Source organism: Gobius niger, assembly GCF_951799975.1.
Source record: "Gobius niger genome assembly, chromosome: 4".
Taxonomy (NCBI): domain Eukaryota; kingdom Metazoa; phylum Chordata; class Actinopteri; order Gobiiformes; family Gobiidae; genus Gobius; species Gobius niger.
The window spans coordinates 18,281,230-18,296,462 of record NC_136855.1 but is presented as its reverse complement, the minus strand read 5'-3'; the positions used below and the strand labels follow the sequence as shown (position 1 = coordinate 18,296,462).

General features: G+C 43.5%; 1 protein-coding gene across 1 annotated transcript in view; it reads right to left on the bottom strand.

Annotated features, from left to right (window-relative positions):
* Nucleotides 1-15,233, bottom strand: part of ankrd11 (ankyrin repeat domain 11) — a 121,413-nt gene that overhangs the window by 7,290 nt on the left and 98,890 nt on the right. Inside the window, exons 3-9 of the mRNA XM_079555322.1 lie at nt 12,866-13,011; nt 10,209-10,341; nt 6,246-6,416; nt 5,222-5,422; nt 4,983-5,125; nt 4,749-4,896; nt 175-4,489 (exon numbers count right to left, since the gene is read on the bottom strand). Of these exons, the coding sequence (XP_079411448.1) occupies nt 175-4,489; nt 4,749-4,896; nt 4,983-5,125; nt 5,222-5,422; nt 6,246-6,416; nt 10,209-10,341; nt 12,866-12,952 (5,198 nt within the window). The 5' untranslated portion in view covers nt 12,953-13,011. The remainder of the gene's footprint in view (nt 1-174; nt 4,490-4,748; nt 4,897-4,982; nt 5,126-5,221; nt 5,423-6,245; nt 6,417-10,208; nt 10,342-12,865; nt 13,012-15,233) is intronic.

The window sequence follows — 15,233 nt, the reverse complement described above, 5'->3', positions numbered from 1 at the left end:
GGAAAAATTAGAAAGACTGTACCAAACAAATAATAATACATTATTTTTCCACCTCCTCCTACTATTGCTTCAACAACTACACCTACTACTACTGCTGCTATTGCTATGAAACCAACTACAACTAATGCTATAGCAACTTCAAGCACTACTACAAATAATAATGGCGCCCCTTACCTTTCAAAGAAGGTTGGTGAGCATGCGTTCATAGACATTGTCGCTGATGAGTTGTGGCACTCCAGCCCATCCAGCATGATGTCAGGGTAGTCTTCTGCACTGCATGATGGGGTCCGAGGAGTCTGCATGACCTCTTCGTAGCTGGGACAAGAGATGACAGAGGTGGGAGTAGGAACGCCAGTGGGCCGGTTCTGGTCGGGCCGGGGAGACGCAGGGAGGTTCTCCTTCATTTGGTGTCCCGTAAGCCAGTCCTTAGAGTTCTGACTGTCGGGCTGGAACTTCCTTCCCGGAGACATCATCTGTGCTGGCATGCTGACGTCTTTCAATTTCTTCTCTTTTAGTCCAGTCTCCAGGCTGTTGGATTTCTTGGGCGGCTCCGTGCGATTTTTCCTAACCTCCTCTGTGGACTTGGTTTTGTCCTTTAGTTTGGGCTCTCCCGTTTTGGGCCTGAGCCTCTCCATTTGCTTCATCCTCTCTTTATGCCTCTTGTGGCGCTCCTCAATCTCCTGATCTTTCAGACTCAACATCTGTCCAAAGCTTGTGATTTGATGATCACCATCCACAAGCAGTTTTTCACGTGGTCTGTTGTCTTTGCGAGACAGGGTGTCTTTGGACTGGGCCAGCTTTTCATTCTCCTCTTTAGACTTGGACTTAGTGTGGTCTTTGTCCAAAGTCTCTCGGTTTCTGTCCTTTTTCACATCATATTTGGGGCTATCCTCCTTTGTCCTCTCTTTCAGAACAGTGAGTTGTGGGCTGTCTTTCAACCCCGATTTGATATCCTCTTTGGAGTGTTTAAACGACCCAAACCCATCAATGTATTTATTTTTCTCCTCCTTCATTTTCTCCTTGTGCTTCTCCTTCTTCTTCTTGTCTTTGATGCGATCGTTGATGATTGAGGACTTTTCCTTATCTTTTTTGGACATCTCCTTTTCAAATTCTAGAGTTTTATCAAAATCATCCTCCCCGTCACCTTTCCCCCCATATGGAAATGTATATGGATCAGCCTCCAGTGGCAAAGTCTCTTTCTCAAATGGCAAGCTTTCTCTTCGACTGTACGATTCGCGGATCTCCTCAGTCTTGTCCCGCTTGTCCCCTTTGTCCTTTTTGACCTTTTCTTTGTCCTTGTCATGACTTTTCTTGGAGGAGGACGAGGAAGAGTGTCTGTGCCTTTCTTTCTCCCTGAATTTGTCCTGTGGTGTGGACAGAGATAGGGAATCTCTGCGCTCATCCGACACTTCATTCAGGCCTAGAGAGTCGTAATAACTTGCCAGGATTGGCTCGTGACCGCGGTCTGTAAAGCTATCAGAGGAGATCTCGCTGTTCTTATCGTTCGAGTCATCTTTGTAGTCATTCATAGCTTCCTCCTCCAGTTTCTCTAATAGAGACTTCTCATTTTCACCACTGCCTTTCGATGGTTTCCTCTCCTTGGAATGCTCAAGCTTGTCCTTATATTTGCTTTTTGTCTTCTCCTCACTCGTGTCCCTTTTATCCAATAATTTCTGCTTATTTTTCTTGTCCTGGTTGGAGTCGACTGATGTGCGGTCTTTCCTGTCTTTGTGTTTGACATCGACAGTGTCTTTTTTATCTTTATTATGTTTCTCCAAGGAGCCCTTTCTTTCCTTACCCGTATCGAATGTACCCTTTTCCTTCTTCTTGTCTTTGTGGTCTTTCGTTTTGTCAGCGTTATGTTTAACATCTGAAGATTTCCTGATTTTCTCAGACATAAAGTGATCCATTTCGTCGTGATCGGGCGTAGAATCTTTTCTCTCCAGCGCACCCCCTCCACTGTAACTGTCCTCATCGTCGTCGCTCTCATCTGTGAAAATGTCTGCGATTTTATACCACGTTTTGCTTTTCTCCTGCTTGCGCTCCTCCTTTTTGACCTCCAGGAAATCTTTATCCCGTTCGGTATGTTTTTCCTGGGGCACCTTCTCCTTCTTGACCTGCTCCGATGACAATTTGCGATCCTTGCCGTGCGACTCTTTATGTTTGTCTTTAGCCGCCTCCTTCTTGTCTTTGGTGACCCGTTCTCCATCCTTCTCCTTTGCCCCTTTTTCTACAACGCTTTTCTCAGATTTATCCTTTTCCTGGTCTTTTGCTTTGTGCTTGTCAGCCTTCTTCTCCCGCTTCTCCACGATGTCACTCTTTTTGTCCTTCTCCTTCCCAGAATGATTGCGTTCTCTGATGTCGCATGGCTTACTGACAGCGTCCAGGTCCTTAAAGAAAGCATCATTGCTGTAGTCGTGGCTTTCCTGTTTTATTTTGACATCCTTCCGCTCCTTCATAAACTCGTATGAATCTTTGCGCTCTCTGTTATTATCCGATGACTCCTTTTTGACTATATCCGTCGACTCCTTTCTTTTCTTCTCCTTTTCAGAGTGACTTGAGTTTAGCTTTTGTTTATCACTCCAATCCTTTTTCTTCTCATTTGTCTTTTCCGGGTCTTTTTCTTTCTTTTTGGACATCGCTTTCTCCTCTGACCGCTTCTCAATGTGGTCAGACTTCTTATCCTTGACTTTATTATCTTTCCTCCGGGTCTCCTCTTTCACCGTCTCCACTATGAGCTTGACTGAGTTGTTAGCCTTATACTCCTTGTACTCTTTCACGGGAGCGTCCCAGCTGTCTTCGTAGAGGGAGGAGTCAGAGGACATTTCGGAGCCCCATCGGTCATGGTGTTCATCAGAAGCGCTGAGTTTCGAATCGTCCATGTTGAGGAAGCGGTTGTTGACGTCGTAGCCCTCGTAATCTGGCTCATCTTTTGTTGGTTTGTCCTTTTTAGATTTTTCCTCCTTGCTGGGTTTCTCTTTGTCCACTTTGATGTGTTTCTCCTCTTTCTGCTCACTCTTCCGTTCCGCTTTTGAGGATGATTTCTCTTTAGATTTCTTCTTTTTATCCTCCTTATGAGCCTTTTGTTTGTCCTCTTTCGGTTTCTCTTTCTCCCTGGCATTTCTCTCTTTTTCAGATTTTATCGTTTTGTCCTCCTTAATTGTCTTTTCCTTGGCCGTGTCCTTTGTCTTCTTGTTTTTCTCCTCTTTTATCGTTCGATGGACATCTTTACCAGTTGTCCAGTCTTTATCCTCGGACTTGCTTTTTGATAATCTATCTTCTTTTTTCGAATGGTCTTTTTCATGTTTTAACTTGATTTTTCCCTCTGTTGCAGATTCAGAGTCCCCAACTGAATTTTTTCTTGCGTCTTCAAAATCAAACGAATAGCTTTTCACAAATTTTTCATTCATGTCTTGATTTAGCACTACGCTCTGGGCTTTCTCTTTCTCCTTGGCTTTGTGCTTGTGTTTAACTTTATGCTTTTTCACAACTTTTCCATCCCCGTCCGTTTTGGAAACCGTGCTGTCTGCATTTTTGTAGAGGTCGGAATTTTTCTTGTCTACTGCGTTACTGTGCGCGTTGTTTTTCTTTTTGTTTTCTTGCGCTTTCCTCTTGGGGTGTTTCATGGACTCAACACTGGAGTCTGCCGAGGAATAGTCCGATTCGCTGGATAATCTCGTTCTGACCGAATCCGAGAGAGAACTGACGTCCGACCACGTTGGAGAAGATACCGTCTTCCAACCGTCTGTCCGCCACTGCTTCGGATGCTGTTCTGCTAACGACTGAGTTTGCTTTTGCGAGTTTACATGCGAGGAGGAGGACACGTTGAAGCCTGTGGAGTCTTTTGTCGTCGAAGAGTCTTTAATACTGTTCGAGCCCTTGTCATCTTCACTCTCCATGTCTCCACAGTCTGAATCCGAAGTGCAGAATTTGTCATTGACTTTACCAAATCTGACTTCTTTACTGGCATTATTTTTGCTCTCCTTCTTTCGCTTCTTTTTGACTTTATTCTTGTCTTTTTGTTGTTTTGAGCTCAAACTACTAGAGTCTCTGGTCTTAGTATTTGTTTGCTGGGTCTGTTGCCGTGGCGTGGGCGTTGATGTGAAACACAACGTCCTGTCATCCTCATCTGAGCTGTTACTGTCAGAGATGATCCGCCTTACTGTTTTCTTTGGTGTGAGAGAATTGCTTTTGGAATAGGTTTTGACCTCCATTTTGGGTATGGAAGTGACGCTGTTTGCCTTGGTGACCGGTTCCTTACGGAAATCCTTTTTCAACAAGTGTTTGTCGTCAACAGGCGGGACTCGTTCCTCCTCATCATCCTCATCAAATTCGTATTCATCTTTGATGGGGGTGACGGCAGATTTAGGAGGGTCAGCGGTTTTGCCCTTTAACTTTAGGCCTTTCTCAAACTCTGAGTCTGTGTTGTTGCCGTCCACAGAGCTGGAGGGGGCGAACGAAGGAGCGTCTTCCTCTTCTTCTGAAGATTCTGTAGATTAAAAATTCAGAACAAGATTACTGGTTAGTTAGATTACTAGAAATGCTGCGAGTATTAGAACAGTGATTGTACAGAAGATTGTGGCTAAGGCTTTATTTTCTTTTTTTGAAGGTGGTTCCGAAAAGGTAATAAGAAAAAAATAAACAAATCAAACAATACTGCAACTCAACTAATAACAGTAAATGGACAAATTAAGTGAAATAAAGACAGAGGAGAAAAGATTGTTTGTGTATTTGCAAGTTTTACATACCAGATGAACTTTCTTCACTTGAAGTGTACGTGCCTTTGCCCAGCAACAGGTTCAACATTGTTGGAGAGTTAGCAACCTTGAGGGCCGTTTCGCCTCTCCTGTTGCTCTGTCGCGGGTCTGCCCCATATCTTAGAAGTAGCTTCACCACCTAAATATAAAACATTAGTCTACATTAGTGGACTTTTTTCCACAAAATGTAGAGTAAATAATGTACCTTGAAATGTAATAATGTACCTTGAAATGTCCATTGTTGGATGCATCATGTAGAGGCGTGTCATCATCCAGTCCCTTGGTGTTGACCTCTGCCCCGGCTGCCAGCAGCTGCTTAGCCACATCATAGTAGCCCCTGTTACATGCTTCATGCAATGCAGTCCAGCCTGTGCACAAAAACATATGTGACATTATAGTAAGTACTTTATTATTACGGAGGGGTGACTGTACTATGTTACATGTTGAGATGAAGAGTATCTCACCTGCAAAGTCTTTTACATTCACATCAGCGCCTTCACTGATGAGCTCCTTTATGCGCCGTGCCTCCCCTCGTATCGCCGCTCGATGCAGCCTGGTCTCTCCTCTCTCATTTCGTTTATTTACTTTGTCTTTGGTTTTAGAAGCAGAGTTTGGCGTTCCCTTTTGACCCAGACTGGACTGTGACTGGTGCTTTGGTGTTGTGTCTAAAAAACAGCAGACATGTTTGTCAATGCAAGAGTGAAAACTCTTCATGCTAGTTTTATTAGTAGGAAAAAAGAAAAGGAAAAATTGGTAAGATGCAGAGATATGCTGTTAGAAACTGCTATGACTGCCTTCAGAAAAGTCCATAGCTTTTTTTGGTATTGATGAGTGTGTGTAATTTTTAAAAGAACCGCGAGTCCGATATGATGATGAATTGAGTTGAATTATGCTTCACGTTTTTAAAATCCGACTGACAGTAACATGTTAAGTGTCTTTTAGCCACATGGTGGCAGTATCACTCTATTAGTTAGCTTTAGGCCAAGACACTTGAGCTCATGTCATCCAATTTATAAGATTAACTCCAAGCTGTAATCACATCTGCATCATTGAGTCTGAGAGTTATTGTACCCAATTATATTTGAAAATCATGCACTTATGATAGTGGTATTTCTAAACTTATTTGCACAGATAAATAGCCTCAAGTTGGCATTAATGAAGATTAGCAAAAATAAACAATTTCTAAAAAGTTAAGTTACAATACAGTAGTGCTTACGTGGACAAGTGTGCCATTTGTAAAGGAAATCATTATCTGTGAAAATATGACCAGTGTTATATTGTATGCGAGTAGTGATAAATACAAATTATGTAGGACCTATAGCTTCATTAACATGAGGAAAATACACCATGAATCCAGAAAATACCTTAACTTTATTGGTTTTGCAAGCTACACTTTAATGAAATGGCTTCCTCCCTTTCACAGGCCGACATAAACTCTCTCTCATGCCCCTATCCTCTGAAGACGTGGCTGGGGTGATAAGCACGCACCTGGGCTGTTGACGGACTCCTCAGCTGTCATTTGCATGAGCAGGGCCACCTGCTGCCGCTCCGAGAGGGGGTAACCCACCCGCATCCCTGGCATCCCCATTCCAAACGGCAGACCCGCCTTCCGGGTGTTGGGCTCCTTTTTAATGCGCTTCCGCTCAGGACCTGGTTTCTCTGTAAAAACACAGGACACACAGATAAGATTTCTTCTTTCAAGCACCCATGGTTTGTTGTATATGAAGCCTTTCTCCCTTAAAACTCACAACTATAGAATATATGTTTTTCTATTAGAAAAGAAAATATAATGGGAGGAGTACTAATATCTTCATCTGGGCCAGTCGGTGCAGTTGAAGGGAAAGAAGGTGTGACTTGGCAGGGCAGCAGTTATTGCGAAACAGTCGGTGTACATTTCATTTCAACATGGTCTAACCAAGGTCACCACATGCCTGAATGCCAGGCTGTGTGGAGACACGGGGCTACTGGACAAAAGCAGCTGCTCCACAAGGACACACCCGGCAATTATTTTCAGTGGCAACATACCATCTGATGACCCTTAGAGGGTAAAGCTACACAACTGTGCTGTTAGCCACAAGTGTAGCAGTGGGGCACAGCCACAGACGCTCTGCGACTGGAGACAGAAACGCAGGATGCACCGCTGAAGGCCAGAGACACAGTAAACACAGAGAGACAGAAAGATGGCGGACAAAGCTTCCGGTGGGTAAAGGTTTTCCAGGAAAAGATTTTTTCAGACCCAAGTAGAGAAGCTGAGAACTGATGAACTTTGAGTAACATCTGTGAACACTTACAGCTAATGTACCCCCACCCCTCTTAGATACATTCTCACGTTCTCCACAGCATTTGCCATTTAGACACATTCCTGCTGCTAAAACTTTAACAGCAGGAACCACAGAAACAGTCCAAACATGTTTTTGAAGCCCAGAACCCAGAATGTGCTACGCTAGCTCCTCCAGTGTGTTTACAATATCAGAGACCAAATACTATTATTTCTGTAATCATTGCTCACAGAGGAAAGCCGTGACTAACTTGCACACAAGGCAGTGACCACAGAGATGAAGATTGGGCAACAGCCAAAAGACAGTGGAGCTCTGACATTAAGTCAAAAGGTCAGGTATTTTAAGGCACATTAAAGTGAAAAGGTGATTTGGAAAACAAAATTGATGTTATGACAACGGTCTACTACAATAGATAACTAGAAATAATATACTAAAAAGATTCAAATGACATTATAATAAACATCAGCACAGAATTTCAACTGTGAGCGTGCTTGATCCACATTGTTTTAAAGCCAGTCTATTTTGAACTGGCAGCTACCGCCTTTGTGTCTAGTAAAATGATATTACACAGCTTACACAACGGGGCTGAAACCTTACTCGTCTAAATGCTTGAACCACGACAAAGATGAAATAATAAAGAGAGTTGAGCTAGCCAGGAATAGCCCCTTTATGAAAAGACTGTCATGGGAGTGGACCACATCAAACATCAACGTCAACATACAATACAACTGCCTTTCAAATGGCACAGACAATACTACCGGGTTAGCCACCTCCGAAACAAAGAGTCTGGATCGGTTGGCAAAAGCCTCCCCAGAAGAACCGGCCAAACCAGCCTGTGCAGGTAACACGGCCGTAACAGATTGGATTGAACAATATTGTCTATTATGAAAGAGCATAAACAGGAAGCTGCGGCAGAACTCACAGGAAGTGGCCAACAGGATGTTCTGTCAGGGCTCGAAAAAAGCAACATAAACGAGATGAACGGAGCAGACAAGAGCGGCCTGTGAAAATCTCTGTAAAAGGTGGGAGCAGGACAGTGGACAGTGGATAAGTAGGTCAGTGGGATACGTCGTTTGCGCAGAGTCACTGATGGCTAAATATTTACAGTTGGGTGATATGGCCATAGAAAATGATATCTTAATTGGACATTTACCGCTTTCATTTTACAACCTGTAGTACTTTATTTACTTGAAACAAAAAGCTTTTCCCTCCCCTCCAAACAATCAATCAGCCGTTAAACACCCTGTATTTAGTTTTCCCATTTTTAAAACCAGCTGTGAACATCTGAGTTTTCTTCATGGGGGACACATGTATTAGCAGGTGTCACAGTTTTCAGGGAGCAGAGTGACCCGGTAATGTTTACAATATCAGGGTGCACAACGCGTCGCTTATTGTTGTTAGCATCTGTGCTACCGCGAGTTAGCAAATCAATCACAGTGGACTCTTTTGAACAAATGTCGACAAAGCCATTGTACTGTACTCGGCGCATTGAGCTGCCTTGTGTACGGAATGCAGGGCTGTGTGTGACGGCTCTTCGGACCCGAATCAACAACTTTTTAAAGGCAGTTGTGGTGAATAGGTCTGGGCTCATGCTACACATTAGGACATGGCTGGAACATGTAGGGGGAGGAAAATACTTAATTTTAACATTTTTAAACTCCGTATAGTCCCTTTAAGTAGACATGGGGGAGAGAGCTCGATTTTACAATTCAGTGTTTTTTCAGGAAATTCCACACAAACACAAGAGTTGCAAGCACTGTTAAAATAGGTCCAACTATCTTTCTCAAAATGAAACTGCTTGTGTGTAGTACTTGAATGAGTAAGACGTGACCTGCAGTATAAGCTGCAGACAATTGACAAAAAAATATAAATCAACTTTTTCTTTTAGGGTAAACAGATTCTGGGCAGACTAAAATTCTGAGCGGATTTGTTACAAATTGTAAAATAGCCAATTGAGCTCCATTATCAGGTGAACTCCTCTGAAACAATTGGATCTGATTTTCGCTAGTGTTTGGTTGTGACGTATGTAATGCGCCCGAGTGAGGTAAGCGAGAAATCATAACTCTTGGGGACATTCCTTGCACATTCCAAGGCTTCAATTTTAATTCCTGGATATTTGGGAGCCGAGCCAGGACGGATAGAAGAACTTCCATTTCTTTTGTATCCGCCGCCATTGCCAAACTACAACCCGCAAATCGGCGCAAATGCTTGACGTCACCGACAACACCCGCCTCCCCCGCTCGCTGAACGCAGTCACTGAGATCAAGCCCAGACATACATGCAGGGTAAATATAATTTACCAGAGTTTACAGATGGCTCAGGCCAGGCTAGGTTAGGCCCAGCACTTGGTTCAAATTACGATGTTAATTGGCTAAATGTGTGTGATTGTGCAAAACTAAAAATGGCCTTACACACTTTTATTGGGTTAGTATCAATTAAACTAAAACCAGAGCTCCAACAAATAGCCTGGGTCTGGGTTATTAGCATTGTAATGCCGGTCCCATTGTTGCTGACATGTAAGTTCACACCATCTACAGGAGCGAGGGGGATGGGACTGACCACATGGTTTAGGGGTATGCAACCCAAAGATCAATGATCATTCATTCAGCTACAAACAACACAAAAGTACAATAATTCAAAACTACATGCGACACTCTCAAGGCCACCAACATAATATCCCGTAACACTGATGGAAGGTACAAATCATTATATATTCTACAAGCATCACAAATAAACTCATTCCTAAATGCTGAACTCGTAGCTCGACAACCGTTTACATTCCAGACACGATACGACATGCACAAAAAGTCATTTAAACTTTAAATTGAATTTTGAATGGACATTTTGCAGATACTCATAAGCTCTCAGTTCAAGTTGAATCAGCGATAGAATAAACAAAACATTAGGACTTTTTGGTTAAAGAAAAAAAATGAAAACAACTTCTCACCAAATCCAGGCCCATTGAGTCCCATATCTTAGACTTAATCCATCATTACGACAACCATCTAGAGACATCGCCCTGGGGTCTGTCATTCGCAGCACACAGCTAGCCTGAAACCATGTGAAAACCTACTAGCTTCAACGCTCCACCCCTTTTAGGCACGACACACAGGCTACTTCCTGTTCTCCACCTCTGTTCTAAACATTTACATTTCCCGCAGTTTTGCCTTACCTGTATCTGAATCTTTTTGGTCTCCATTTGCTCCTGTTGTGAAGGGTAGCTTCCTTTTAGGGGCCTTCTCTTTCATCTCTTTGACCACATCGCTGCGATCCAATTTGGGAGTCTTGTTTGACAACACTTTATCCTGCAGAAGAGACAAATCACAAAGAGACCATGAGCACACAGCAGAGATCATGTACTCTTCTTTATTCAGGCTTGGTTGAGTCTTTGTATTTCTTGTGGTATAACTTAGAAAGTACCTATCACCGTTTTTAGAGAACAACAAAAACAATGGTGGCAAGTAGGGCTGCAAGGGTATGTTTATTGTGAGGAAACTCTGTAGTATAGTTAAATGTTCAAAAAAGTCAAGTGAGCCTAAATCAAATAGGTTGAGTAATTAATAAAAAGCCCTTTAGTGAATAGTCAAACGTTGCCAGAGCCAGAGATTATTAGCTCATTATCATGTGACCACCTCCTGTGCTTGGGGCGGCTGTCTTTAAAAGTGCTTTTGTTATTATGGGCTTTGCGGAGGAAACTTTTTCCACACAGTTCCTCCTGGATTCCTGACGCCGGTTTGACTCTGTGGTCTACAGCTGCTGGAAACAATCACCAGTCCGTCGGCGAAACAACAGATGTGAATACTTGAGCGTTTGAGATCCTTCTGTTGGAGCTCACAGTTCGAAGGACTTACTCAACAACGTGTGTTATGTAACCGGTCAACACACCGTGGCATGATCATTGGTTAATCAGAACACTGCAGCGAAGCACTTTTAATCCTAATAGCCAGTAGAAGTAAAGCGGTACATTTAATCCATCTTGCTACATCATCTGAAAGCTGTAGCCTCACCGCATTATTGATATTTTGCTATATTTTTGGGGCAATATAGTTTACATATTGAGACACATCTGAACGATACTCAAGATTTCTTTCTGTTGATGGGATGATTGGGGGGGTCTTTCATCTCCCCCTGGTGTCTCTGGCCAGAAAACCACACTTGCAGCTTTCCCTGCACCGTGTTGGAGGCGCAATACACACTAATGGAATCACGAAGAAAAAGCTAGCCGGCTAACGGGCAAAGCTAACTGCAGGGTAGTGCCACTTAAACAGTATTTACAGCCAAGTTTGAGTATTTCCATTGTGTAATTGGATGTACAATATCCCTCTCTCCCTTTGTCAGCACCTGCAGTGGTGCTTATAGCCTCTAGAGTTATGAGATACTTAATTCTGCTTTAAGTTATATGAAGAATGAATAGCATGTGGTTAATGGTAAAAATAAAGCATAAATGAAGCAATCACAGCCCTCTATTCTTCCTACTATGTTGTTAAGTTATTATGTTCCTTTTTTTCCCCTTCAAAACGTGTGCTTAGATTTTATATATAGGCTCAAACTCTCAGTATCATGGGGATAAATGGAATCCGTCATCAATGTTGATTTTCATGAATGTTTAACAGCGCAACAATAATCAAGCAATGTAAGTAAATGTATCTGCAGCTGTGTATTTTTTTATTGTAGGGTAATGAGTAATCACTGTGTGAACTGTTACAAATAAGAAGGAATATGATTTCAGTATCGGCAAAAAATAATAAAAAGAAAAAAGATTAACATCGGCCTGACAACTCTCTAAACCCATTGTAACAAACGGCTCTGCGTGCAGTGAAGGTATGTAATAATATCACTTTTGTGCTGGTGTGTGTCTTGTGACCTCTCCTCCTTCTGTGTGTCCTGCTGCGGGGAGCTGCTCCTCCATTATGTGTGTGGACTCTGTCAACTCCTCCTCCTGCCCTGCCCCAGTCATAAGACCATGATGTCATCGTACAGTAGACCCAACACTGCCTGCTACACGTCTCTCTTCCTGCATGTGAAATCCAGCTCAGCTCCGCTCAAACAAGCTAGTCATCAATGAAAGGGCATGAAGAGTGTAAGCCGGCCAAAACAACTGTAATGGTGTTTGGGATTTGAACAGAGCTAAATCACATTAGCAAATTGGTCACGAGTCTCTGAAGTCAGTGCAGAGCTGAATTTATAGAAAGCAATCACACTCTCCTTGCAAAAAGTCAATCCGGTGGTCTCCTAGCAATGCCTGCTCTTTTCGACTCCCTCGGTTTTCCACCCACTCCCGAGCTCCTCTCTCCCTCTCTCGCTTTCTCCCTAACTCCCTCCCTCCCTCTCTCTCGCCCTCCGAGTCTGATGCAATCCTGTGCACAGAGCTGTAAATCCAGGCCTGTATAAACCGTACTTCTGCTCCCTTCGCCTCATGGTGCTGCCGCCAGCGCCGTTAGCAAACACGTGACATCATCAAGCAGCGCCGACGCTACGCTCCACTGTAATCTACAAGACTGTACCTGTGGAGATATAAAGGGCACCTGCACCAGCCATCAACTCAGCCAGTGTTTAATATGGCCACAAAGGCTAGAAAAAATTTATTCTGTTATCTTCTACAATTTAACTGAGCATCTAGTTACTAACAAGGGTTCATTTCACAATAGAAGAGTTAAGAGTACTGTCAAGTTAGTATCAAAATGTATGCTTTTCAACTAGTTGCTACATAAATATCAGAATACATTTCTGTATATCTTGACCCAGTTTTTTGGTTTACTTTGATCCTTTGGGAGTCCAGTGTCCAGAGGGTTGTTCAGGCACAAAAGCACTTAAGTGAACATGTCTTACCTTCTTCCCACCCTGCTTCTCCACCATGTCGGAGCCGAGTGGGAAGTGGTCCAGTTGTGGGGTTTTAGAACCCCCACCTTTGGGCATCGTTCAGCTCTCCCCACGCCAAGCTTCATTCACGCTGCCATTGCATCATCATCAACCGTCTGCAGAGACAAAAGAGAAAGAAGGATGAGATGGAGGTCAGCACCTGGCCACAGCGTTTCTTTGAAAACACATTACACAGAGCCAGACAATGAGGCCATTAGTGGTACATCAAGCTCCCTATTCTCCACCATTACACGCTGATACAGACACAGTGTAGCGAGAGCTGGCTCTGGGTTTCCGACAGACCCTGAGCTTGTACAGTCTGGCCAAACACTTAATAGCGCTTGTTAATCTTTCAGTGACAAAGCAGTGGGCCACATGTTTTGAATCAACTATGCGTTCATCACAGAGGTAGTGCGCTGGTATGAAGCTGATGACAGGACGCACCGTGCTTCAGATTGCGCAATATGTAGTGTTGTGGAGCATGAGAATGCGGGCAGCTCAAGAATGTCTGCAGGAATGTGACTGGCACGCCTCGACAACACACATGAACGCTATGGCTTTAATAGTGGAGCTTATCAAATGATGAATATGGAGTTCCCAGTGACTTATTTCTATAAATGTTATGCCAGAATGAGTGAACAAAGGACTCAAAAAGCCAGGCCATATTTTTTATGGTAAAGCATAGGGCACAGAAAATATACCAATATAGTCAATATGGTGGGTAGCGATGCTATGTTTGTCTTGCATTAGTTCAGATAATATTGAGTGTGAGAAGGTTTCTGAGGTTCGAAGGACTTTGCTTATGAGGATTTATGAGATAGGCTTTTCCAAATACCTTTGCGTAAACAACAAATGAATGCTTTCCACTTCAGTAACATTTAGCACAAAATAGTTTCCATTTCATTCTTCCAAAGTCCTAACTCCACTCCAAACAATGAGCCATTACTGTCCCAGAACTGGCTAGTAAACTCTATGACCTTTGTGTTGAGCGTGTTAGCTAATCCTACCACCACAACCCAAAGCATGTTCACACTGAAGACGCTAAAGCTTAGTAGCCCAGTGATCTCCTATGAAATAGACTTGTAGCGGCTTCCTAGTCCCAGTGTTTTTGCTTTGTCCTCTGTACACAACACTCCATCATCAAGAGGGGCCTTCTGCATCGGCAAGCCATGAATTAATCATGACACTGCTCCTCTAGTTCTTCCACAATGTTCCTCCCCTCTCAGCGTGCCATTTTGAAACAGACTACATCGTTTATTTTGATTTCTCCTTCTTTTTCCTCATCACTGGGCGCTGCGATCTCCTCTGCCGCCAATTCTATCACCCCGCACCCTTCCTCTGCCTCCTTCTGCAGTTATCCTATTCAAACGGCAGCTATTTATATCCTCCAGTCAAGTCAGTCATGTCAAGACAGCCGAGGCAGCCAACCGGAGAGGAGCAGCCACTACGCAGGATTGTTTTTTTTTTTCTACTGGCCTATGGGAACATTAGCAGCCCCCCTCCCCGCCTCCACCTCCAACGCTATAGCCTGTTAGCTTCACACTTAAAACCACAGTTAACCTCCCACCTTGCTCCGCAACAGACAAAGCGGCAGGAAGGTCGACCACTCACAGAAATAAACAATGTTGCAGCGAGAGATACACAAGCGCCTCAAAGTGGGTCAGCTCGGTATTCGGAAATTCAGAACAATAATAACAAGTTGGACAGGCGGCCATTCGCTGAAGCCAATAGCTGATTTTGGGGCCATAGGGGTCAATTTGAATGAAATGACGAAATGACATACCAACTCAACTATTCGTGTCTCCGGAGTCATGGCGTAATGATACGAACTAAGAAAACGTGCCAAGATTACGGTCAGCATTCTCTGAGAAACACATGACTTTCTAGACTAGAGAATATGCATTTAGTATTTCATTCGAGTCTCTATTTATTCCGTGGACACTGTGTTTTGCTGCTGCCTTACGGTCAAGAGCGAAAGGTGGGAAATAAAAGGCTCTTTACGCTGTCTGTTCTAGTGAAGATCAATACACTCCAGGTCTCAGAGTCACTCACTGTATGATCACAAGAAACACGGTGGCACAGGCTAAACAATCAGACACGAGCCAGAACGTTAACACAAAGAGGCCAAAACATACAAGGCACTGTATAATGCGAGCGTTAACAACACCCACGCGCAAGGTCTGAACTTCAAGGTAACAGCTTTTACCTTTTTCTGTTTGCAAAGAATATAGTTGGAGGTGATGCGATTTCGATTGTGACCAGCTGCGCAGCCCGACAGAACGTGGTTACTGTCAGGAGTCATTCCTAGAGTCCCCGGGTGTTTGGTCAGACGCGAGAC